At 49.6% G+C, this 24927-nt stretch overlaps 1 protein-coding gene and 1 pseudogene across 1 annotated transcript in view; both read left to right on the top strand.

Annotated features, from left to right (window-relative positions):
* Window positions 1-15681, top strand: part of RUVBL1 (RuvB like AAA ATPase 1) — a 43013-nt gene extending 27332 nt beyond the window's left edge. The window contains exons 9-11 of the mRNA XM_031009506.3: window positions 8846-8948; window positions 14067-14158; window positions 15232-15681. Coding sequence (XP_030865366.1) covers window positions 8846-8948; window positions 14067-14158; window positions 15232-15391 — 355 coding nt within the window. The 3' untranslated portion in view covers window positions 15392-15681. The remainder of the gene's footprint in view (window positions 1-8845; window positions 8949-14066; window positions 14159-15231) is intronic.
* A 5676-nt stretch (window positions 15682-21357) lies between these two features.
* Window positions 21358-21534, top strand: LOC115934257 (uncharacterized; annotated as a pseudogene).
* Window positions 21535-24927: the final 3393 nt, after the last annotated feature.

The raw sequence follows: 24927 nt of genomic DNA, 5'->3' as shown, positions 1-24927 counted from the left end.
CAGGGTTTCACTGTGTTAGCCAGGATGGTCTTGATCTCCTGACCTCGTGATCCGCCCGCCTCGGCCTGCCAAAGTGCTGGGATTATAGGCATGAACCACCACGCCCAGCCTCAGCATTTTCTTTCTATCCCAGACCTCTGAACCACACTGGTGTCTTTCCATCCTCCCGCTCCACTCCTTCCCATCCCTTTGGCCTGCCTTTGGGAAGGGCAGATGTTGACCCCTGGAAGACAAGTGTTCATATGGTGCTCATCCTGCCAAGATTGGCCCAAAGCTGGGCCAGGAACTTTCCTGCGGTTGCTTTTTCTCCTAAGCACTCTCCACGCTCGTGGTCCTGGAGAACACCCCATCTTCCCATCTCTCAAGCCCAGTGTCAGTATTCCCAGTACCTGGTAGTTTTATTGCTCTTTTGGTTTTCTGTGATCCTGTTTAAACATTAGTGCCTGGTCTCTGCAGTGCTGGGGGCACAAAGGTGGGTGATGAGGGGCCTGTTTTCAAGCCTGCAATAGAGTAGTGTGGGGACAAAGTCCCTGAGGCTGCATGCTCAGGGCAGTGGAGGCAGTGGGAGTTAGAAAGACACCCTGTGGCCCATGAGTATCTCAGGACACAGCTGGAGCCAAACTGAGTTTGAAATAAAAACTGCTGATTTGCCTAACTCAGCTCTGAATGATGGTGGGCCCTATCTAAGATTTTAGTTTGATTTTAATAGAGAAGCTTTATTATTAAGACTGTCCAAGCTGGGCACAGTGGTATGCACCTGTAGTGTACACTCTGGGAGGCTGAGGCGGGAAGATTGCTTGAGGCTAGGAGTTTAAGGCTGTAGTGTGCAATGATTGCACCTGTGAATAGCTATCGCACTCCCACCTGGACAACAGTGAGACCTCATCTCTAAAAATAATTAAAAAAAAAAAAAACATGCAAACTCTGGTGTTGCTGGCTCTGGGTAAGCCCCACAATGGGGGTTCTGTAGTGCTGTGAGCACTGCAGTATAGCAACAGCCCTTCCCCCTCAGGTGGTTTCTTTCACTTGCAATTAGGAATCGAATGCGTGATTCAAGTCCATGTGGCAGCATCTTGTAGCTACTCTGAATCCCCGTCCGTGATGCTCTCTAGACAAGACCACTGTCATAAGTGCTTCCTAAGTCTTGGAGAGAAAGTGTGTGCCAGATCCAGCATGGCTACTTGGGCAGCTTCTGGAGACAGATGCATGTGGGCCTTACGGCTGGTATGCCTGGCATGCCTGTGGCTGTCTGGACTTGCTTAGCCTTGGCTAGGCCAGGCTGAAGCCTGACAGTGCAGTTGGTGAAAGGGCTCAGCCTTGGACAGATGGTGCCCCCTGCTGGGGAGCTCTGCTAATAGGCTTCCCTCCCTCCACAGTAGGGAAACCCAGCCCAGCCCATACCTGCAGAGCCTGGCATCTCTCGTCCCCAGAAGTAAGGTCTCTCAGTCCCATCCCACTCAGGACTAAGGTGCACAGAAAGGTGGCCTTGATCTCAGAACCTGCTCAGTGGAGACAAAGCTCTGGTCAGCCTGAGACCCGGGAGATTTGGCCCCAGCCCCATCTGGGCTGATTTGATCAAGGGCTGCTAGAGGTTGTGGAGACTCCTTGCTAGACTGTAGTTACTCAAGTGGAAGGAAGACACTCAGAACATGGATCTTTAGGCAGGTCGGCTCAGGTAACGCAGATTCGGTTGTTTGCTTTGGAAGAGAATTTTGGTACTATGTTCTAGTAGGAAATTTGTTGTAGTGGTGATAATAATGTCAACATGGTAATGAAAAAAGTAATAGCCAACAATAATAGCCATCTGATATGCTTCCCACAGACTCCACCCCTAGAGGGGAACTACAGCAGGGCTTCCTTACCCCCCAGAACCACATCTGATCTCTAGAGCTCCGAAGGAAAGAGAGGGGGAAGGGAGGTGACTAACTGAGGGCTTCCTGTGTGTCAGAAACTATACAGAGCACTCTACATGGGCCATCTCATGTCCTCCCAGGACACCCTGACAACCCTGTGAGCAGTTGAGGTTATCTCCAGACTCAAATGGGAGGTTACCTGCCCAGGCCATAGGCTAGAAAGTGTTGCCACTGGAACCTGAGCCCAGAGGAACGTCTGGGTCCAAACTCCTTGCTCTCACTGCTCTCCCACACCGCTTCCCAGTGGACCCTGGGCTGTGAGCGGGGATGGAGCTTTGACGGGGTGCTGCCTGGAGGTGGCAGTGGGGAACTGTTTGATGCTGACAACAGATTGCCGTGAAAATGCAGCCTCCTAGGAGTGTTCTTTCCCAGGTAGTGTACGCTCCCTCTCGGCTTCTTGCCGCTCACCCCTCCCTATGTAAATGACCCTTGTGGATTGAGCCTCAGAAGTGAGCCCACTCTCTGATGGCCATTGTGTTTTATGGAGCATGAATTTCAGCACTAGCCTGGTTCCCACATGGAAAAATTACAGGCATTGGTGTCATGTGGAAGCTCATGACCCAGGCGAGTTCCTTGACCTCTCTGAATCTTACCATCCTCATCAGGAAATGGGAATATCAGCACCTTTTTTGCAGAATTATGTGAAGAGTAGAAAAAGTGAGTGCAAAGTTGTCACCCAGGCCAGCCCTAGAGTATTGCCCTCTTGGAAGCTGATTTCATGCCCCTGCCTGGTCTGCTCTGTGGACATGGCTTGGCCTCAGGGATCTCTGAGAACCCAGCAAGGCATGAAGCCTCTTTATAGCCCCTCCTGACCTTGACGAGCAGCCCCCAAGTCCTTTAGGTCACCTCTCCCTGTGGACAGCTGATGTGGGAGCCGTTCTAGAAGAAGCACCTGTCCCTGGTCCTCTTGATGCTCCAGGCTCCTTCTGGGAAGGGTCCATCCATGGATGACAGGGAGGCAAAGCTCTGTTGCCTTCTTGCCTGGCTCCTCCCTAACTTGCCACCATAAGAAGTCCCTTTCCTTCCAGGCTCAGGATACTGAACTGTTAGATGAGAGCCCAGCACTGATCCCAGCTTGAAAACTGGGAGATTTTCTTTTCATATTGAGGTATAGCTCCCTGGGATTAGGAGTTCTAGTAGGAGTTTCTCACTGAAAGTCACTTTGTTGCACCAAAGCATCAAGACTTAAGAAACAGTATGGTCTCTGCTCAGTGTAACCCTGTGGCAGATAGTGTTCCAAAAAAAAACAACTTTATGGAGACATAATTCATATAAAATACAGTTTTTTGTGTGATTTCTAGTGTATTCACAGAGTTGTGCAACCATCACCACGGTCAATTTTAGAACATTTTCATCACCCCAAAAAGAAACTATACCCATCAACAGTCATCGTCCCCTTCTGCACCCTTACCCCCATCCACTGGCAACCATTAATCAATTTTGTCTCTATAGATTTGCTTTTTCTGGAAATTTTGTGTAAATAGCACCATATAATCTGGTCTTTTGTGACTGGCTTCTTTCACTTAGCATGATGCTGTAGCATGCGTAGTACTTATTTCTTTTTCCAGCTGAATAGTATTCTATTATATGGAATATTTAATAGTGTATCTTATTTAACCATTCATTAGTTGATGGACATTGGGTTGTTGGGTTATTATGAATAATGCTGCTCTGAACATTTGTGTACAACTTTTTTTTTTCTTTCTTTCTTTTTCTTTTTCTTTTTTTTTTTTTAAAGTAGAGATGGGGGTCTCACTTTGTTGACCAGGCTGGTCTTGAACTCCTGGGCTCCAAGGATCCTCCTGCCTCAGCCTCCCAAACTGCTAGGATTACTGTGAGCTACCACACCTGGCCTATGTACAACATTTTTAAGTGGACATGGTTTTTATTTCTTTCGGTTATGTACCTAGGAGTGGAATTGCTGGGTCCAGTGGTAACTGTTTAACCTTTCAAGGAACTGCCAGCTGTTTTCCAAAGCCAGCTGCATCATTTGACATTCCTACCAGCAATGGATGAAGGTCCCAATTTCTCCACATTCTTGCCAACACTTGTCTGTCTTTTTGATTATAGATATTCTAGTGGGTAATGAAGTAATATCTCATTGTGGTTTTGATTTGCATTTCCTTAACGACTAAGGATGTTGAGCGTCTTTTCATGTGCTTATTGGCCATTTGTATATTGTCTTTGGAGAAATGTTTATTCACATCCTTTGCCCATTTTTTATTCAGGTTCTTTGTCTTTCTGTTGTCGAATTGTAAGAGTTCTTTATATATTCTGGATACTAGATCTTTATCATTTATATATGATTTATAAATATCCTATTCTTTGGGTTGTCTTTTCAGTTTCTTGATAGTGTCTTTTGACACACAGAAGTTTTAAATTTCAGTGAAGTCCAATTTATGTTTTTTTCTTTTGTTGTTTGTGTTTCTGGTTTCGTATCTAAGAACCCATTGCCTAATCTAAAATCACAAAGGTTTATGCCTGTGTTTTCTCCTAAGAGTTTTATAGTTTCAGCTTTTATATGTAGGTTTATGATCCATTTGTAGTTAATTTTCACGTAGGGCATAAGGAAGGGGTTGGTCCAACTTCATTATTTTGCATGTGAATATCCAGTTGTCCCAGAACCATTTGTTGAAAAGACTGTTCTTTTTTTATTGAATTGTTTTGGCAGCCTCATCAGAAAATCAAATGGCTGTCTTTTTAGCACTCTTACTGTGTGTCCACTGAGCCAAGGTTAAGTGGATATTAGGTGAGTTACCCATCACATTACCCAGAGAGGTGTTTTTACTGTGCTTTCTGTCAGCAGAAAAGCTTTGTATTATCTGTGTCCCTGTAGTTACAGGATTACATAAAGAAGCATTTATGTAGTGATTCTTAACCAGGGGCAAATTTGTTCCGCTGGGGACATGTAGCAATGTCTGGAGACATTTTTACTTAACATGACTCAGAAGTGCTGCTGGCATCTAGTGGGTAGAGGCCAAGGATGCTGCTGAACATCCTGGAGTGCATAGGACAGCCCTTCAAAAAGAGTTAATTTGGTCCAAAACATCCACAGTGTCACAGTTATTGTAAGAGGAAAGTAGTCACAAATGAGTCAGCCATGTTGCACATGTGGTGGTGTATCTATAGGATACTTTTCCAGAAGTCCATTTGTCTTGCTCTTATAGATACGATGTATTGGATTCCAAGGAGATTTGGGTCTGTGGCTTCATAGCTCCAAACTGTCTATCTGGAGGAAGCTCACTAATGGCCGAGTTTGGACAATTGCTGAATGGTAAAATGTTAAAATTAATAGTAGACTGAGGCCAAAGCCAGAAATGAACTTCTAAGATGCAAGAATAAATCTGCAGATTTACCAAAATGTAATTATTATCCAGCTTCTTATTAGCAGTTTTATAACATTACCATTATGGCTGCCTTGTTAAACTGTGATCCTCCCCACCCCCTGTTCCCCCAGCTCCTGCTGAGGTCAGCGCATGGCCCAGCACCGCTGCTGGCACATGAGGGCTCCACTCAGCCAGCCCACTCAGCAGCATCACTGACTAGAACCGTCTCCCACTAATATGGTTTCTAGAAGAAACTTTCTACTTCAGATTCATAGCTTGGGCAAATCTCAGAAATGTTTGGTCTTTAATTCCTGAAAAATGCTTAGCAGTCCTCAGCAGCCTTTCTTTTGTTTTTCTCCTCAAATTCCTTTTTACCACTTGGTAGCCTTTTAATAGACTTTAAAAACTATAAGAAATGTTATTAATGCATTTCTATAAATTCTGTTCTTGTTAAGTTTGATTTGGGAGTACTTTATTTTTCTCTAACCTTTTCTTCTTTAAACTTTTTATGTTTGTTGTGATTTATCATGGGTGGTGTAGAATTTTGGATATTTTTGTCCTTGGGATATTTTAACGTGGCAAAATTGAGATCTTAGGATTTCCTCAAAATTACTGAAAGAATTCTCAAATAAGACTTAAAAAACACTTATGGCCTAAATAGAATTAAAAAACTAAAAATTAAATGTAGTTTTAAAAGGTTATTTTGCTTAATGTGAAGGTTCCAGGCACACCAAATACTGAGATTTGAATCATGATAGAATTTCATCTTTATAATTCTTCTTAATTTTAAAAAGACATTCGTTGCTGGAAAAAGATAAGTTTTCTCTAAAGTTAACTTAATACTTGTATTTCCTATTAGTTTGTTTCCATATTTACTTTGAAGATTTTAATTTTTTTTTTTTTTTTGAGACGGAGTCTCACTCTGTCACCCAGGCTGGAGTGCAGTGACACGATCTCGGTACACTGCAAGCTCCGCCTCCCGGGTTCATGCCATTCTCCTGCCTCAGCCTCCCAAGTAACTGGGACTACAGGCGCCCGCCACCACGCCTGGCTAATTTTTTGTATTTTTAGTAGAGACGGGGTTTCACCGTGGTCTCAATCTCCTGACCTCGTGATCTGCCCACCTCGGCCTCCCAAAGTGCTGGGATTACAGGCGTGAGCCACTGCGCCCGGCCGATTTTAATTTTTTTACATTAGATTTAACAATTCATTAATGTAGCATTTTATTCTCTTTTTGAATTGTTTTTATTGTGGTAAAATGTGTGTAACATAAAATTTGCCATTTTAACCATTTTTAAGTGTACAATTCATTGGCATTAATGACATTCACAGTGTGGCATGACCATCGCCACTATTTCTAAAACCATCACCACTATTTCCAAAACTTTTTCATCACCTCAAAAACAGAAACTCTGTAACCATTAAGCATGAAGTCCCAACCCTCCCTCCCCTCAGATCCTGGTAACGTCTCATTTATTTCTGTGTTTTTTTTTTTTTTTTTTTTGAGATAGGGTCTCACTCTGTCACCCAGGCTGGAGTGCAGTGGCATAGTCTTGGCTCACTGCAACCTCTGCCTCCTGGGCTCAAGCGATTCTCATGCCTTAGCTTCCAGAGTAGCTGGGATTACAGGCACACACCACCAGGCCTGGCTAATTTCTGTCTCTATGAATTTGCCTACTATAGATATTTCCTATAAAGAAACCAGAAAATATTTGTTCTTTTGTTGGTGGCTTATTTCACTTTGCATGTTTTCAGGGTTCATCCTGTGCTAGCGTGCATTTTGTTTGCATTTTATTTTTGCAGTCATAAATACGCATTTTTATACCTCAACTGGATAGAATTTAAACAGGTAGATTTTATTTTTACTAAAGTTAAATTTTTAGCATGCTTACTTGTTTTTGAAACCAAATATTCAGATACTAACAAATCCAGTTGACATGACTAATTCTTTGTTATATTGATTACTTATAACCATAGACTGTACAATCCTGCACAAGTTTAAGAATGCCAGAAGTGTAGCCTTTCTGCTGTTATGACCCCCAGAGGCCAAGGCAGAAGCCTACAGCACTTGGGCCCTCCAAACACTAGCTGAAGGCTGGCCCCATGTGCCACCAGTGGCTGCGCAGGGCACCTCAGGGTCTGGTGGGTTGGCAAGGTTCCTCCCTGGGCTGTTATTCCTATGGCTTGGCTAAGGGTTCAAGAGAAAAATAGGCAAAAGATGGGATTGGACCCTTCTCAAAAAGAAGTAAAATAATATATATAAGGGAATACATTCAAATGCCTCATTAGTAATCAAAGAAATGCAAACTTAAGGTGTTACCTTTCCCTCTTTTTCTAAACTGTTGAAATAGCAAAATATTTCAGAATGAGAATACTCGGTAGTGCTATGATCCTGTGAGATTAGATAACTCATGTGTAGCTGTATAAATTAGGATAGTTATTCATTCAAGTAGCTATTCAGGGTTCTGTCAAGCACTACAACAGTTGCTAAGGAAATGCTTATGGCTGTATGCATCAAATTATCAAAATATCAATAAAAATAATAGCAACAATTGGAAACTACCTAAATGCTCAACAATTTGGGTTAAGTAAAATATTTAATGGATTGTTAAGTAAATATTAAACATAATTATTAAGACTGTTGCAAGCCAGGTGCAGTAGCTCACGCCTGTACTCCAAGCTACTCGGGAGGCTGAGGTGGGAGGAGCCCTTGAGCCCAGGAGTCCAGGGCTGCAGTGAGCTAGAATCATGCCACTGCACTCCAGCCTGGGCCACAGAACAAGACCCAGTCTCAAAAACAAAACAAAACAAGAAGACTGAAGCAACATGAAAAAAAACAAAACAACTTGCATACTTAGTATAATTTGTAAAATTATACTATAGAGTATAATTAGTATATACTATATATTATACTATAGGGCATAATTAGTATATACTATATATTATACTATAGAGTATAATTAGTATATACTATAATATAGTATATAGTATATATTATACTATATAATTTGTTTATATATGAATGTTTGGTAAATATCTAGATGATTATTTTTGAGTATGATTTTAGTTATTGTTTTTTCCTCCTTCCCAGTTTTCCTATGATATTGTTGATTACCAAGATAAAGAAGTTGGTTTTTTTTTTTTTTTCTTTTTGGAACAGAGTCTCACTCTGTCACCCAGGGTGGAGTGCAGTGGTACACTCTCAGCTCACTGCAACATCTGCCTCACAGGTTCAGGTGATTCTCATGCCTCAGCCTCCTGAGTAGCTGGGATTACAGGTGTGCACCACCATGCCCAGCTAATTTTTGTATTTTTAGTAGAGACGGGGTTTCAACATGTTGGCCAGCCGTTCTTGAACTCCTGACCTCAGGTGATCTTTGGGAGGCCTCTGCCTCCCAAAGTGTTGGGATTTACAGGTGTGAGCCACTGCGCCCAGCCTGAAGTTGTTTTTATGCCACTGGAGGTTAGTCTGTTTACTCTGGTCCTGGCTCTGATTCTTAGGCTGCCTAGCCAGCTGCTTGTGGTGTGAGTGTTGGATCTGTATTTCCAGTGTCATTTCTTGTCTAACAGAGGCTTAGGTGATGGGATTAATTTTGCCCCTTACAGAGGCACTGAGGACATCACATCCCCTCACGGCATCCCTCTTGACCTTCTGGACCGAGTGATGATAATCCGGACCATGCTGTATACTCCGCAGGAAATGAAACAGGTGAGCCTCCCTTCTTCCCTCCTGCTCTCTTCTCTCATTTGCTCCCAGTGTTCACTGGTGGCTGTGCAGAAAGGTATCTGCGGCTTGGATCTGGCTGCCATTCGCCATCTCACCACTTAGCTACTGGCCTCGAGCAAGTCACATTACTCCAGAGTCTCAGTCTCCCCATCTGAAAGATGGATTGGTCTAACTAGACATTGCCCCAAGTATCAACAGAAGCTCAGCTCCCTGTCTTGGCTGTTCGCTTTTCTGCTGTTCCCCCTTTGATAAGCTTTAGGAAAAGGATAGTGAAAAAATCAACTTGATGATAGCCATTAGGGAGGCTACCAGCTCTATAAAAAGGAAGCAATAAAATATGATTTAGTGATAGCCTTTTGGTGACCAGGCCAGACTATGCCTGTGGCCTTTTCTACTCAGAGGACAAGGCCAGGCTCGCTGTTCCACCTGAACCAACAGCAAGCCAGCTCCAGCAGGGTACAGAATGTAGCCACCCTGACCTGGAAGAGGCCAGTGCTTGTGTCCTAGCAGAGCCTGTCTGCTGTAAACAGCATGACAAGTTTCTCGGCAGCTTTGGAGGCCGCCCCTGGGCAGGTCTGTGGCTTTGCAATAGAGTCCTTGAGGGCTTCTGCCAAGTCCACAGAGATGATGGCGAGACAGCATCATACAGCTTAGAAGAGCACTTGAAGGAGGGAGTTTGTGAAACTGATCATATAATAAGAGGCTTCATTGGAGGACCCATGGAAGCATCTAGCTCAGTGGCTGGCACACGGTGCATGCCCTGAAGTCTGCGTGAGCTGAATCTGGGTTAGGCTCAGAGTTGGGAGACGACAGGGATGTATGAGCGTGGGCTTTATCCAAAGGGCCACAGTCCCAGTTGTCCCTGTAGGAATTGCCTCTTGCTTGGTTTGGAGCTAGAGCACAACTATGTGCCAAGCATAGGAATACCATTGGACTAGGAATTTCTAGTCACCTTCATGGTATTTCCAGGTATTCCATGTGATCACCATCTATTTTATTTTTTACATTTGAGTCATGGAGCTGTAAGTGCAGGATGCAAAGCCAGGCAGTGCCGTGTAGAGCCCAGGCCATCTTCAGTGGTACATACCCTGAATTGGTGTCTCCGAGGCAGCATGTGCTGTGCTCTTTCCTCTGCCCTGCCCACCTTTGCCCCAGATGTTCTCTTCTGATGGGCTCTGGCATGCAGCCATGGTTGGAGATGCTGAGCAGACTGGGGCTGCAGTGACGTCTCGATGCGCTTTGCCTGGACCTTGTCTTTTCACCAGAGCATGGCATCTTTGTTGAGCATCGTGTTGAGCAGGACATGCCTGGCCAGTTTGATTCCATTTGATCCCCAGTAACCCATGAGGCAGGGAGAACTACTGTCATTGCCGTTTTAAAAGATGAGGACATTGCCCAGGCATGGTGACTCACACCTGTAATCCCAGTACTTTGGAGGGTCACTTAAGCTCAGGAGTTTGAGACCAGCCTGGGCCACATAGTGACACCCCTACTCACCAAAACATCAAAAAGTTAGCCAGGTGTGGTGGTGTGTGCCTGTGGTCCCAGCTACTTGGGAGGCTGAGGTGAGAGGATCGCTTTAGCCCAGGAGGTTGAGGCTGCAGTGAGCTGTGATGGTGCCACTGCACTCCAGCAGAGTGAGACCCTGTCTCAAAAAAAGACAGATGAGGACACTGCGACCTAGGGTAACTAATTCGCCCAAGTTCATAACATTAGTCAGTGGCTAGCAGGTAACGGGACTGGCTGTAATCCAGGCTTTCTGATCCGGAAACCCGTGTTCTTAATCACCGTGCCACCCAGCTTCCCTCCTGCTAGAAGTCTCTCATCTCATTGTCATTAGGATTCATGAGGTGGCTTTCCTCTGGCAGTTTGTGAGCAGGACCTTTCCTTTGGAGCAGTCAGGGCCTCTCCTGGGCCTTTCCTGGCACTTCCGCTGCTCTCCTGTGGCTGGAGGCCCAGCCTGGGCCTGCCAGCATCTCTTACCGCATGCAGGAGTGCTGTGGGGATGCATCAGGAGAGTCACAGATCTCCCTTTGTAACCAGCGTTGGCAAATTACTGAAGCAGTTATGGTTCATAGTAGCAATTGTATATGTTACTTAGGAGATGGTGTCAATGGCCGGGGGCCTCATCGCCACGTAAGGGTGTCTTGCCAGGTGACTTGCAAGGGTGACTGCCAGGTTGAAGCCAAGGCATTCACTGAATGGAGGCAGAAGCAGAAACAGAGTCCCAGGCAATTCTTGGAAAACTGGCCCATTCTTACTGCGGGACATAGCACCTTACTGTTGGGTCCAAAACCCCATGTGTCCTGCCAAAAAAGGCAAGCCCAGCACAGATGTTTTCAGGGCCAGAGACACCATTTGCCTACTGAATGACTTGAGCAATTTGGTGCATCTCACCGAGCCTTCACCTTCTCTGTTAAATGGAACATCTCCTCCCTCCTTTGCAAGATTGTCATTAGGATTTGTGAGGTATTGGCAATAACGGGCCCTCCCATCCTTCCCATTGCTGTTGTTATTACTGTATTCATAGCTTTGTGTGCTTCATAGGTACCCTCTAGGGTCCTCTACGTACAACATACAACAGCTTCGCAATAGCCAGTGTTGGAGGCTCCAAGAACGAGGGTCCTGTGGCTATGTGGAGAGTAAGCAGCAGAGCCAGGACTGCCACTCAGAGCTAGTTCACCCTTGCTGCTGCCATTCGAACCCAGAGCTCCTGGCCCAGACAGTCTGGAATGTTCTGCACTGTGCTTCTAGGACAGTGACTTGCCAGGCCAGCTCTGGGCTGGGGCTGTCTTGGCTCAGTCAGGAGGGCCTCTCCTCAGGCTTTCTCTCAGGACTCGTGGCTTTGTTCCCACTGGCCCAGGCGATAACCTCAGCATTTTTACTGGAGCCTGGGGCTAGGTTTTTAAACAAACTCAATGTAACTTGTGTACTCTGCAATCCAAGCCGACACCCTCATAAACTATCTCTGCAGGTTATTAAATGATTAAAGATCTCATTTATGAACTGTCCATTTTCGAGCAGCCTGAGACAGACGCTCTCACGATTGCTCTGACCTGCTGCTCTCTCTAGTGAGAGAGAGAGAGCAGAGTGTCCCTGACATTCTGGAAGCTGAGCCACAGATTCAGTGCAGCTCACTGAAGGCGAGGCACTTAGGCTTAAGCTGTCTCCTATGACCAGGCTCCAGGATTCAATATTTACATCTCCCTGGAGTTTCAGAAGGTCATCTGGGGACATTTTTCTTGGCAAGACCTGGTGGTTTCCTCAGTCCCAGCTGTGAGAAGCCCTTTTTACCTTGAAGCTGTGTTCAGAGGGGAGTTCTGTTGTGAGTCCCTCCCAGCTCCTTTTCTTGGTTGTCCTTGTACCATCCAGTAACTTCAGAGGGCCCCTTTTTGCCCAGCTGCATTTAGCTTTGGATTTCAGACAGTGAAGCCCCTCCTGCACAAGCTAAGATTGTTTCAGTGGAGCTCACACCCTGGCAGTTCACCCATGAGCCCAGCAGATACGTTTCATGTGGCCTATGCAGTGTTTGTGAAATGTTTGAACAAGTTGCTGACATCTAGACATCAGGACATTTCTTTTTTTTTTTTTTTTTTGAGATGGAGTTTCTCTCTTGTTGCCCAGGCTGGAGTGCAACGGCGCAATCTCAGCTCACTGCAACCTCCGCCTCCCGGGTTCAAGCGATTCTCCTGCCTCAGCCTCCTGAGTAGCTGGGATTACAGGCACGCGCCACCACACCCACCTAATTTTTGTCTTTTTAGTAGAGATGGGGTTTCGCCATGTTGGTCAGGCTGGTCTTAAACTCCTGACCTCAGGTGATCCACCTGCCTCGGCCTCCCAAAGTGCTGGGATTACAGGCGTGAGCCATTGTGTCCGGCCAAAATCAGGACATTTCGTACAAGGATCTGAGTTCTGAGCCTGTCTTGAGAAAAGGGAAGACTGCAGACAACACCTTGCAGCAGTGGTGGCCGCGGGTGGAGGGGCTGCCTCCCCAGGGTGTTTGCTGGCCAAGCACTTCACCCTCACCTGGCTCATCGCAGCCGCTCTGGCCTGCTGGGGCTTTCCAAGGCCTTTCCCATCTGTGGGCAGCCGATGTGCTGTCCTCTGAGCCCGACCATGATCATCAGAGACTGGGCTCCCCCTGCAGCTCCTGCCCGCAGGGTCCCAGCCTGGAGAGCTGACAGGCGAGGCTTGATGTGGCCACCTCAGTAAACCTCTGTCTCTCCTCCCTCCTGGAAGGCTGAAGCTGGGACTCAGTCTTTCCCAGCTCCTGTGCCTCTACACTGGGTGTGCTTTTATGGCTTTAATTTCAACAAGGGCTTCTTGATATCTTGTTTACGAAGCTGCCAAAGTGAAAAATTCCTGTATTATATGCGGCTCGAAGTCCTGCAGTTATCTCAGCTCCACAACACACAACATCATTATCCTGGCTGCCCCTTATCACTCAGTGCTGGTATGCCTGCAGGATCCTGGTCCACCGTGTTACAGCATCCCCGCCGCCAGCCTGCCTCCCCTCTAACTTTACAAAGATCTTCAAACTGCAACAAGCGTCAGCCTCTTCTTGATAGATTAGATATCTCCCGGTGATGTTATGAGGCCTGGTAAATCTTTAAAAGTAACTTTTTTGATTTATTTAACCATCATATTTATCAAGCAAATAAAAAATATCCCTTCTTGCCTGAGTGCTTGTAGGCAGTAGTGCCCATGCTGGAGAGGAAGGTTAGAGCCCTTGCAGGAGCCCAGAGTAGGTTAGAAGAGGCCCCAGTTCTCTGCCTGGGGACAGGGGACGGGAGGACATGGAGGCAAGAGTGAGCCACTTGGGAAGCTGCATACCTCCTTGGGCATCAGCCACACTTGAGTCAGTTGAACACAGCACACTGGCCGTGATGCTATTCATGCATACTGCGGGGCTGCACATGCCTCCTGGAGGGTGCCGGGCCGGCAGTGCTGGGCAGGCATTGGCTCCCTGCCCACCAACCCAGGTCTCAGTTTCTCTTATGCTGCACAGTGAGAAATCTGAGCAACATTGTCTTTAAAGCACTTTAGAAATGGGGCACTTGAGGTCAGTCACTGTTGATCATGTTTTTTATCCTTTAAAAGATCATTAAAATCCGTGCCCAGACGGAAGGAATCAACATCAGTGAGGAGGCACTGAACCACCTGGGGGAGATTGGCACCAAGACCACACTGAGGTGAGCCGGTACCCTGGGCCCGCCGGGGCCTCCCCAGCACAGCCAGGGCCCTCGCTGGGGTCATTCTGTACAATAGAGGCAGGTCCCTTCCTAGGGCACGGGACTCTATCCATCCGCTCTTCCTGGCGCGATGGGTGCCAGGGCACTTGAGTTTCAAATGCAGAGGATCTATCTGATGGTTTTTAACAAGCTAGAGTAAGGGTGAAGTCCCCATGTCCTGCAGCAGATGCTCCCCTCTGGTGGAGAGTGCTTTGACCCTGGGCCTTCTTGTGGCAGAGAAGATGCACAGAACTAGAGAGCAGGGACCATGTGGCAGCTTATTAGCCAGGGCCCTGGCTCCTGTTCTCCTGGTGGTGGTATGAGGCCTGGTAAATCTTTAACCTTTTTGATTTATTTAACCATCAAGCAAATAAAAAATGTCTGGGTGGTGGATATGGAGAGCCAGGAAGGAGCGCAGACATAGACGGTTCTCCTAATTGTTCTCCAGCGGCTCAAACGCAGGACCGGCAGAGCATGTCCCTTCACAGTGGCCTGACTCATTGTAAAATCATTGCTTCACAGTCCTCAGCCCTTCTCTACATCCCTTGAGTCAGTTCTTGCTCCTGAGGTTGAAGGCAGAAATGCAAGCTGTGAGGTTTGGATGAAGGGGTACTTTTTAAAACGGCAGAGTCTTCATGCCTTTGGATGGGCATGTACTTCCAGCTGGCTATGTTTTCATTTCCCTGCCATGTTAAATATCCCTATCTGTCGGACACCTGTATACATCTAAGTTTGCAGTCCTTTTCCAGTAGCAGTGACATTACTTTCTACTGGAGGATTTGTAGACTGTACTAAAGATTTGGGGAATAGCACTTATGTCTTCTTGGTGGCTCCTGGACCCTCTCTGATGGGATAATGACTGCAGCTCTCTGAGAAGTGACAACTTTGTCTCCCCTTTTCTGTGTTTGTATCAGCTGGCACAAGCCTAGCACTGGGCTCTGCTCCTGGTGCCAGTGCTGCCTACTAATGTGGGGGGAAGGGGCTTTCTTCGGTGGCCCCAGTTTCACTCCAGCCCTGGCCCCTGTCCACTCTAGGTACTCAGTGCAGCTGCTGACCCCAGCCAACTTGCTTGCTAAAATCAACGGGAAGGACAGCATTGAGAAAGAGCATGTCGAAGAGATCAGTGAACTTTTCTATGATGCCAAGTCCTCCGCCAAAATCCTGGCTGACCAGCAGGATAAGTACATGAAGTGAGATGGCTGAGATTTTCAGCAGCAAGAGACTCCCCAGGTGTGCCTGGCCTGGGTCCGGCCTGTGGGCGCTTGCCCCTGGGCTTGGGGCTGCTGTCCCCACTCAGGCGTGGTCTGCAGCGCTGTCAGTTCAGTGTGGAAAGCATTTCTTTTTAAGTTATCGTAACTGTTCCTGTGGTTGCTTTGAAAGAACCTTTCCTTACCTGGTGTGTTTTCTATAAATCTTCATAGGTTATTTTGATTCTCTCTCTCTCTCTCTCTAAGTTTTTTAAAAATAAACTTTTCAGAACAGTTTTAGATGTACAGAGTCATTGTGAACGTACAATAGGGAGTTCCCATGTATCTTGTACCCAGTTTCCCTTGTTAACATGTTACATCAGATAGCACATTTGTCACCGTGAATGACCAATACCGATGCATTATTATACTGCGTTCACATTTTCTCAGTTTTACCTAATGTCCTTTTTCTGTCCCAGGATCCCATCCAGGATAACCCATTACAACTAGTTGTCATGTCTCCTTAGATGCCTCTTGGCTGTGACATTTTCTTAGATTTTCCTTGTTCTTGATGACCCTGACAGTTTTGAGGAGGACTGATCAGGTATTCTGTAGAACATCCCTCAGTTGGGGTTTGTCTGATGCTTTTCTCATGAGTAGACTGGGATTGTGGGTTATGGGGAGGAAGACTACAGAGGTGAAATGTGGTTCTGATCACATCGTATCATGTGTGGTTCTCATCACATGCTAGCAACATGACTCATCGTTGATGGTGAGCTTGACCCTTTGGCTGAGGTCATGTTTGTCGGGTCTTCTCACTGTAAAGTTACTCTCTGCTGCCTTTCCATACTGAATTCTTTGGAAGGAAGTCACTATATGCAGCCCACACTTAAATGGCAGGGGTTATGCTCACCTCTAGAGAACTGAGTATTTACTAAAATTATTTGGGATTCTGCATGGAAGATTGTATCAGAACGGACTTACGGAAGTTCATTGTATACTTTAGTAGATTTATTTTGTTCCTCAAATTGAGCCAGCTTTGGCCAGTGAGAGCTCCTGTCAGTTGGCTCGTGTGTCCCTCTGAAGTGTCCCTATCTCTCTGGCCGAATCTCTGGGTTCGCCCACTAAGTAAGCAGCAAGGGCAAGTGCAGCACTGGGCAGTGCACCTTACTGGAATGTGCCTTCCCAGTAGGATGAGAGCTGCGTTCTTGCCCTTGCCAGGCCTGTCCTTCCCTGCTGGCTCCGTGGTGCCTGAGGTGGGGCTAAGTACCCGGACGCTGTTCCCAGCACTTGCTCCTTGTGCTAGTTCAGACTGGATCTCCGTGCTGTTATGATATGGGAGGCAGGGCTGACTAGGATGGTCATCTTGGTCCAGTGCTTTAGTTCAGACTAACTATGAGCTCCTTGTGGGGCAAGCAGCATTGTCCTTCCATTAGGGACAGTCCCCTGTAGTCATGTCAAGGGGACAGTGGGAGGGGGCGGAGATGATGCTGGGGATTCCATCTAGCCTGAGAGGCCCCAGCCGTCCCTGCTGCCAGAGTGAATCTTCTCCCTCGGCCTGGCCCCTGAGGAGACACTGGCATGCACAGCAGTGGTGGTGGGACCCTTCATGAAGTCAGCTGTGCATGTGGCCCATGCCGGCTGCCAGTGTCCTCTGAGGCTGCGCTTGTCTTTAGCCTCCCCACTCGAGCCGTGTTAGACAAACAGAAGAGAGATGCAGCAAGAGCTTATTGCACCAGGGACTGTGTTCACACTCTGCGTTCCATGTTGCCTTCACAGTAGCCTGTGAGACTGGGATAGGTGTGCTAGCCCACTTCCAAGACCACTTCCACAGAGGAGGAGGGGACAGTTCAGGCAAGTCCCTTGGCCAGCTAGTGAGAGATGGAACCAGGATTTGAAATCAGGCTGCTTGGAACCTGTGTTCCTAACTCCTGGGGGCTATACTGCCTCCTTCTGTGTTGGCATTTAGCAGCAGCTAGGAGCTGTCAAGATCTGACCTTTGTACCAGGCAGGTGAAGGAAGCGGGGTCCGGTGTGGGGAAGGTGACCCACCTAGAGGACCAGAACCAGGCCTCTGCCCTGGCTGGGCCTCTCACTTGGGCTCCAAGCCTTTCATGGTGTTTAAGGAGCAAGATGGAAGTGGCGCTGACAGCAGATCTCACAGCCGCAGGTGGGGACAGAGTCTTCTTCGGCTGCCCAAGGTACCAACATCCAGATCAGCCAGGTGAGGAGGGGACCGTGGTCTTGCTCTTCCTAGGCCACAGACCCCTGGTTCCTGCCCCTCAAATATCCTAGCTGAGGTGGTGCCCAGAGAGATGGCCCAGTTCGCTGGTCTGTGCTCCAAAGTGAGGGAGATGGTTCTGGATAGGTAGGAAGGTGGGATTATTTTAATTTTCCTCCTATTTTTTCCAGCAAGGCCTGTGATTATTACATTAATCTTCCAGGCGAAGTTTTTACGACTGATCCCTCACCAACTATGAGAAGTTTCTCCATCCATTACTAAGAGGGAAACAGACCCTGGTGGGGAGGAAAATATTTGTTACATCTTATCAGACTGACACACAATCTAACAACAATTACAGCAGCCTCATTTTTTGCACTATTTCAGCTCCAGTGTGAAAAATTGTTGTAATATTAAAGTGAGGCAGGGTGGGGGCTGGTCATCGGAAGTGGTTGAATATTCCAGGCTCTCAGCCCAGGCTCTCTTGGGTGCCACCCAGGGAGCTGATTGGGTGGCTGAGGAGAGGGAGGGAGGAATTTTCACATAAATCCCAGCGCCCTGTCTCCTGTGCTAATGGCCCCAGAGATACTTGTGAGACTGGGAAGGGCTCTTGAAAGACGCGTCCCTGGCCCTGGCAGGGAAACCACCTTGTGCCCTGCCTCATTTTCTCAGTGCAGACACCTTCTTACTGCCACATGTCTTAGGGTTGCACCTGCCAGATTGATTGGTAGGATAGTTTGTTTTTTAGGACTAAATGAATCATGCTGTCACATCAGAGAGTGACTTCTTGGTTAGCAAACCTTTCTTAGCCATTTGTGTAATAAAATGGGGGTACAGAAGGGGGCTGGGGTTGCACTCCCAGTTGACCTCTATCTCTCAGAAACTGTGGCCAGCCCTGGGCGGAGCAGCTGGGGTACCCCAAGAAAGCCCTGCTCTGGAGGGCTGTGGGCAGAGGAGCAGTGGGAGGGGACCCAGGGGTTCTGGGGCTCAGCAGGGCATGGTATTGATTGCATTTTCCTCCTCTGTGTGGCCCTTGGTCCTAGCCCCATGAGTCTTTGGTTTCCTGGTGTGTGAGTGGGAAGTTCATATCCCATAGACCCATGTGAGGACTTGGTGAAGTGACCCACATGTAGCTGTATCAGGTACCCAAGAGACTAAGAGGCAGTAAAGAGTTCCTGATTCCTGGCCCACTTGGAAAGAGGTCACAGTTTGTCAAACTGGAGGAAGCAGCCTGCTAGGCCCTGCCCCTCCCTATCGCAGACAGCTGGCACTTGGAAGGACCCTTAGGATCCCCCTGTGTTTGGAAAAAGCCCTGCAGCCCAGAGGGGCCAGCACTGGCTCAGGGCCACACAGCCCAACAGCAGAGGGGGTAGCACGGGGCAACTGCCAGAAACAACGCACTGCTTCTCACTGGGGCCCTAGCATCCCATCCTGGGTGAGGCTCAGCTAGGGCTGAGGCAGCCAGAGGGGGCGAAATGACCACCCCCTTGTCCCAGCCAGTGCTGGTGTTTGTCAGGTCAGACCTGCTCTCATTTGGTGTCTGGGAAAGAGGTCCCTCGGGAGGTAGAACAGTGTTCACCCCCTCCATCCGTGGTCATCCATTCATTCTCCACACACAAGTTCCTCTTTCTTGCTTCCTCCAGTATGCAGCCACTCCCCTTCCGTTTGTTCTGGGGAGAGCAGGCCATAAGAGGATAGGGGGTGAGGGAGGCCTGGGCAGGGGGGCTGGGGAGCTTAGGGTGCAGGGCGGGCCACGCAGCAGGGCCCCGGAACTGTGAAGGGGTGGGCCGGCCACGGGGGCTGCCTGTCGTCCCCTGCTGCCCTGCCGCCCCTCCCGTCACTTGGCGGCAGGCACGGTGATTAATGGCCAGGCCGTGCCGGCTGGGCCGCCATCAGCGCGCGTCTAGGCGATGGATGCGGCTGTCAGGCCGGCCCGGTCCGCGCTGACCCCCGGGCAGGGGCCCGGCGCGATCAATGGGCGGCGCGCAGCGGGCGGCGGCTGGGCCGGCGCGATAAGATGGGCCGATGGGCGCCTGGCGATTGCCCGCTCCGTCACCCGCCGTCACCGTCACCGTCACGCCGCCAGCACGCAGATCAGTGCCGTCAGCGCCGCGTGATTAATGGGGACGCCGGCAGCTGCGGGGAGGGCGCGGGGTGCGGGCTGGGACGCCGCACACGGCACGCTGCACTTACACTGGAGCCGCATGCAGGGAACGGGGGACACGGCGGGATGCGGGCTGCAGGTCTGGGGCACACGGCGCAGGTTTTCACGGGGCTGCGCGCGCGCGCGTGTGTATGTAGTGGGTGGAGGTCCCGGTGCCACCGTAACACAAGGGCCTGAGTGACTTAGGCCTGAGGGATGGGGGGAGGAGGGACCACACCTACTGTGACCTCCCCACGGCGATCCCTGCCTGGCCTAGGCCTCAGCCACCAGGTCCACCAGCCTCTTCGGTCATTGCAAGCTTGCCCACTGTCCCAACCATCTTTGAGAACCCAGACTAGACGGTCAGGACCCCGACCAAAACCCTTCCACAGGTCCCATGGCTAAATCCCAGGCTCCCCACCCTCCCGGCAGGCCCGCAGGAATGCCGGCCTCGCCTCCCCATGCCGGCCGCCCCCCTGTGCTCCTTTAGCTGTCATCGCAAGTGGTCCCGTCCCCCAGAGCTTCGTCCCTGGGTCGGGTCATGCTGTTGGGGACGCCCTGAGCGCTCTCAGCGCACCGTTGGCCCTGCTCGCTCCCCACCGGGTGACGAGGGCAAGAGCCGGCTTCCCACCCTCCTCCTCCGCGCCAGAGCGCACAAATCCCCACTCGAAGCGACCTGCTTCTGAGGCACTGCCCCTCCAGAAGAGCGCTGGGCCGCCGGGACCCACTCGGAACTCGGGAATCGGGAGGGAGAGGCTCGCCCAACCCAAATACCCACATGCCGCCAGGGAGGAGCCGTGTGCCAGGTGTGCAGAGAGGGGGCCGGAGGGCTTCCCAATACCAGTGACAGGAGCGCAGCAGGGACAGCCGGGCGCGAGTGTGGGACTGACCCGAAGCCCGAACTGCCAAGGAGAGCGAGACGAGGGGAAGGGGGGGGGCCCGGCTGGGTGGACTGGGGCCTATCCCGTGGGCAGTGGGGATCTCAGGGCCAAGCGGCAGCGGGGGCAGGACCAGCCACTCTCCCTTTTCCCCTCGAAAACCACAGCCTTCCAGGGCCGCGCGGCACCCCGCGGGAGCTTGCGAGGACACAGCGCCCCCGTGTGGGCGGACGCGCACAGAGTCGCGCTCGTGGCGTTTCGGGCCCAGGCTCCGCCCCCGCCGCGCTTCCCCTCCCCCGCCATGGGGGCGTGGCCAGGCCTAGCCCAGGGATCCGAGATTCCAAGTCACACCCAGCACGACTTGGGAAGTCGCGACGAAAGTACGCGACTTCCTAGCAAGCGAGGTTGAAGTCCCGGCAGGCAGGGAGGAAGGCGTGTGTCCCCCCGTGCATGCGGGGAAGGAGCAGTGGGGGAAGGCTGAGTTGGGCTTTCAATTAAAAAAAATGTGCATACACTTAGTTTTTTGATGCAAAATTGCCAAAGGCGTGTACCGTGAAAACCTCTCTCGACACCTGCCCCCTGCCTCCTGTTCCCTTTCCGGAAGCGCCTGCCTTACACCGGTGTGTTCCTCTAGAGATGGCCAGGACCTGGGTGAGGCAGCACACACTCACAGGACCTTCCCAACACTCATTATGAAACATATCACATGGAAAACTGCAAGAATTACAGGCAATCGCCTCTCAGCCTTTGGCTAAGATCAAGTGTAGTGTTCTTATCACTTTAATATCTGCTATCTGAGGACAGTATATTAAATGGATTTTTGGAGCAGGGAAATGGAATAGGACCTTGCTCTTTCCACTCCATGCATCCACCTGGTATTGCAGTACCTCCAGGAATAGTGCACCCCCTTTGGGGGAATAAAAAAAAAGGACTGCAGGTGAGCCCCCATATCCCTGTCGTCTAGGCACTGCACTGCCCATCCCCGTCTGCCTCCCAGTCAGTCTTGTCAGTCTTCTGTGCATTTCAAAGTGAGTTGCAGATACAACAACCTCTGTAAATAGTTAAGCATGTGTATAATTATCTAGAGTTCAGTACTTGATTATGGTTTTTTAAGTTTTGTTTTTGTTTTTGTTTTTTTGAGACGGAGTTTCGCTCCTGTTGCCCAGGCTGGAGTGCAATGGCGCCATCTCAGCTTACTGCAACCACCACCTCCCGGGTTCAAGTGATTCTCCTGCCTCAGCCTCCCAAGTAGCTGGGATTATAAGCGCATGCCACCACACCCAGCTAATTTTGTATTTTTAGTAGAGATGGGGTTTCTCCATGTTGGTCAGGCTGGTCTTGAACTCCTGACCTCAGGTGATCCACCTGCCTTGGCCTCCCACAGTGCCAGAATTACAGGCATGAGCCACTGCGCCCGGCTGCTTATGGTTATTTTTAAACGTTAAAAATACAGTGAAATGTACAAATCCTAAGTGGAGCACTCCATGAGTTCTGACTAATGAAACCCAAATCCCAGTGAAGGATATTACTATTGCCCAGAAAGTTCCCTGTGCCAATCTCTAACACACTAGAGGCAACCACTGTTAGCATTTTTTTTTTTTTTTGCAATAGATTAGGTTTTCCTGCTCTAGAATTTCATGTAAATGGGATCATACAACATGACTTGTTTCTTTCACTTAGCTTTTGAGCTTCCTGAATGTTGTGTGTATGGATAGTTTGTTATTTTTTATTGCTGGCTAAAATCCCACCCTGTGGATCCACCACATGTATCCATTTGCCTGTTGATGGCCATCTAGGCTGTTCCCTATTTTTCAGCTATTATGAACATTCTTGTACAAGTCTTTGTATAGGCATATATTTTCATCTTGGGTTTCAATACCCAGGAGTAGAATAGCTGGGTGTAGGGTAAGTGTATGTGTAGTTTTATGGGAAATTGCTACACCTTTTCCTGATGTAGTCTATTAGTCGCTTCCCACTCCCCTTTTAAACACAAATGGTAGCATACGCTATTGTTTCTTGCTTTCTGTATTTTTCCTTGACAGCATGTCTTGGAGATTCTTCTAACTCAACATATAAAGAATGTCCTCCTAGTTCCTTTCCACAGGGAGGAGCTGCTGTAATTTATTCAGCCCCCTCTGATGGGCATTTAGATGTTTCTAGCCTTATTGAGCTGTGCTTTGAAGGATGAACAGGAGCTTGTCAGGCAGACAGCAGAGGGAACAAGGCCCACAGGTTTGACAAACACTGCAGAACCCTTACTGCTGGGGCATGAGCTTTTAAGAGGAGAGGCACCTTCTGTTCCATTTCCCCGTGAGGCTCAATAATGTTTGCTGAGTGGAAAGGAGTGGGTAATGTGGCCCTAGAAGGGATTGGGGCAGGGGAGTGAGGTGGGCACTACCACTTAGGGGCACACCTGGCTCTCCAGAACCAGGCATTGGTAGGTGCTGAAGTTCAGGTTGGGGCTTTTGCTGACTCTCGGACAGTGCCACATGCCCACCTCCTGGCCCTCATCAGGAATCTGTTGCTCTTGCCCAGGCCATGGGGCTCAGACCCCTCAGGAATGAGATGGGAGGCTCATCCCAGCCTTCCTGAGGACTTCATGCTGGCCTGGCTTCAGCAGGAGCAGGCTGGGGGCGGGGTATGGGGTGGGGCATCAGCAGGTCCAGGGAGGCAGTGGTAAAGCAGCACCATGGATGGAGCGGAGTGCCAGTTGAAGCGGGTGCTGCCCCTGAGCCAAGGGCAGCAAGGGGAAGCTCCGGGGGTGGGGCCTGTTTCCCTAGACCCCTCATTCCTTGCCCCAGCTAGGTCCCTAGCAGAAGTACCTGCAGGCAGGACCAGCAGCCAGACAGGGACTTGGAGTAGGAAGTGAGCCTTAGGCTTTTTGTCCTGGCTTGGGAGCTAAGTGACTTTTGGCCACACTCTATTTCCCTGGGCCTCAGTTTCTTCACCTGTAAAATGGACGGACTTGTTTCCTCCTGGGCCTCTAGTGGTGTGAAGTGAGAGCACATGTAGGAAGTGGCTGGGACAGTGCCTGCCCCAAGGGAAAAAGTAGAGTAAGCCTTACCCCCCATCACTGTGCATTAGTTCCCTGTGCACGGGGAGGAGCCAGGTGGAGAGACGCCAGGGCCTGCCATCTTGAAGCATGCGTGGCTGCTGGAATGTGGGCTCCGTTTGCTCTCAGGCAAGAGGGGCCACGGCCACAGGTGCAAACAAATACCTGAGGCACGAGAGATGGCCTACTGCTTCCCTGGGGCAGCAGGTTTTCTAACATATTTATACTGGCAAGCACCCTGCCTGCCTCAGCAATTCACAGCGCCTGGCTGGTCTGGAGCCTGAGGCCACGTGCTGTGCTCCTGTCCAGGACTTCCCTGAGCCCTGGGGCCAGCAGGTGCAGAGGGAGCGCGGGGCAGACCTGGCTGCACATGTGTCCCGGCAGTCTGAAAACACAGTGCTGAGGTGTGGCTTCTGCAAGGCCAGGCCCACACCTGTCCATCAGGTGGTCTCAGAGGAACCATCCTGCTCTGACCCAACTCCCCTTGGAAATCAGTTTCCAAGACAAGGTCTAAGACTACAAGGAAATACTGAGGCTGGAGCCCAGCTAAGGAGTAACGACCTCCCACAGCCCTGGTCAGGCCTGCCCTGGGGTTGCCCACCCACCTGCCCCTCAAGTTCCTGAGGAAGCACCAGGCTCGGGTGGTGGGGACGGCGGCAGGTTTGGGGTGAGGCCCTATCCAGGACTGGGGAGAGTGGAAATGTGGCCTACCACTGGGGGCTTGGTGTAGAAACAGAAAGACTTCTAGACACGTTCTAGGGGAGCAGCCACAAGCCTGCCACTCCCACCCACACAACACTGGGTCCTTCTGGCTTGGCTATAGGTCGGGTCTGAGGCCAGCCTCACAACCAATGTTAAGACTTCTCCAATCACCAGCTGGGTACTGGAGCTGAGGCTCAAAGGGCTTCGAGTTATGGGGCCCTGGGCTCCTGCTAGAAGGTTCCCACTCTTCCACGGGGTGGGAGGCGCCCTGGCTCAGCGGAGGCCTCTGCATTCTCATGGGACAGCCAGTGCACTCTGCCTCACGGGCAGAGCCCTGCAGCAGCTCCACATGTGGCCCAGCACCCATATCACTTTATCACAAATGTGAGCACCAGGTTGACATGACCATCAGAAGGGAACTTTTCCAGGCAAAATGCCTGAGTGCCCCAGCCAAGCCTTTGACACACATAAAGCTGCAACCAAGCTTTGCGCCTCATTGGCCTTTTTGGGAATAAAATCTAATTTAAAATTAAGAGAACATGATCAAG

This window comes from Gorilla gorilla, chromosome 2, assembly GCF_029281585.2.
Source record: "Gorilla gorilla gorilla isolate KB3781 chromosome 2, NHGRI_mGorGor1-v2.1_pri, whole genome shotgun sequence".
NCBI lineage: Eukaryota > Metazoa > Chordata > Mammalia > Primates > Hominidae > Gorilla > Gorilla gorilla.
Note: the sequence above shows the minus strand (reverse complement) of the source record. Positions and strands in the feature narration are given on the sequence as shown.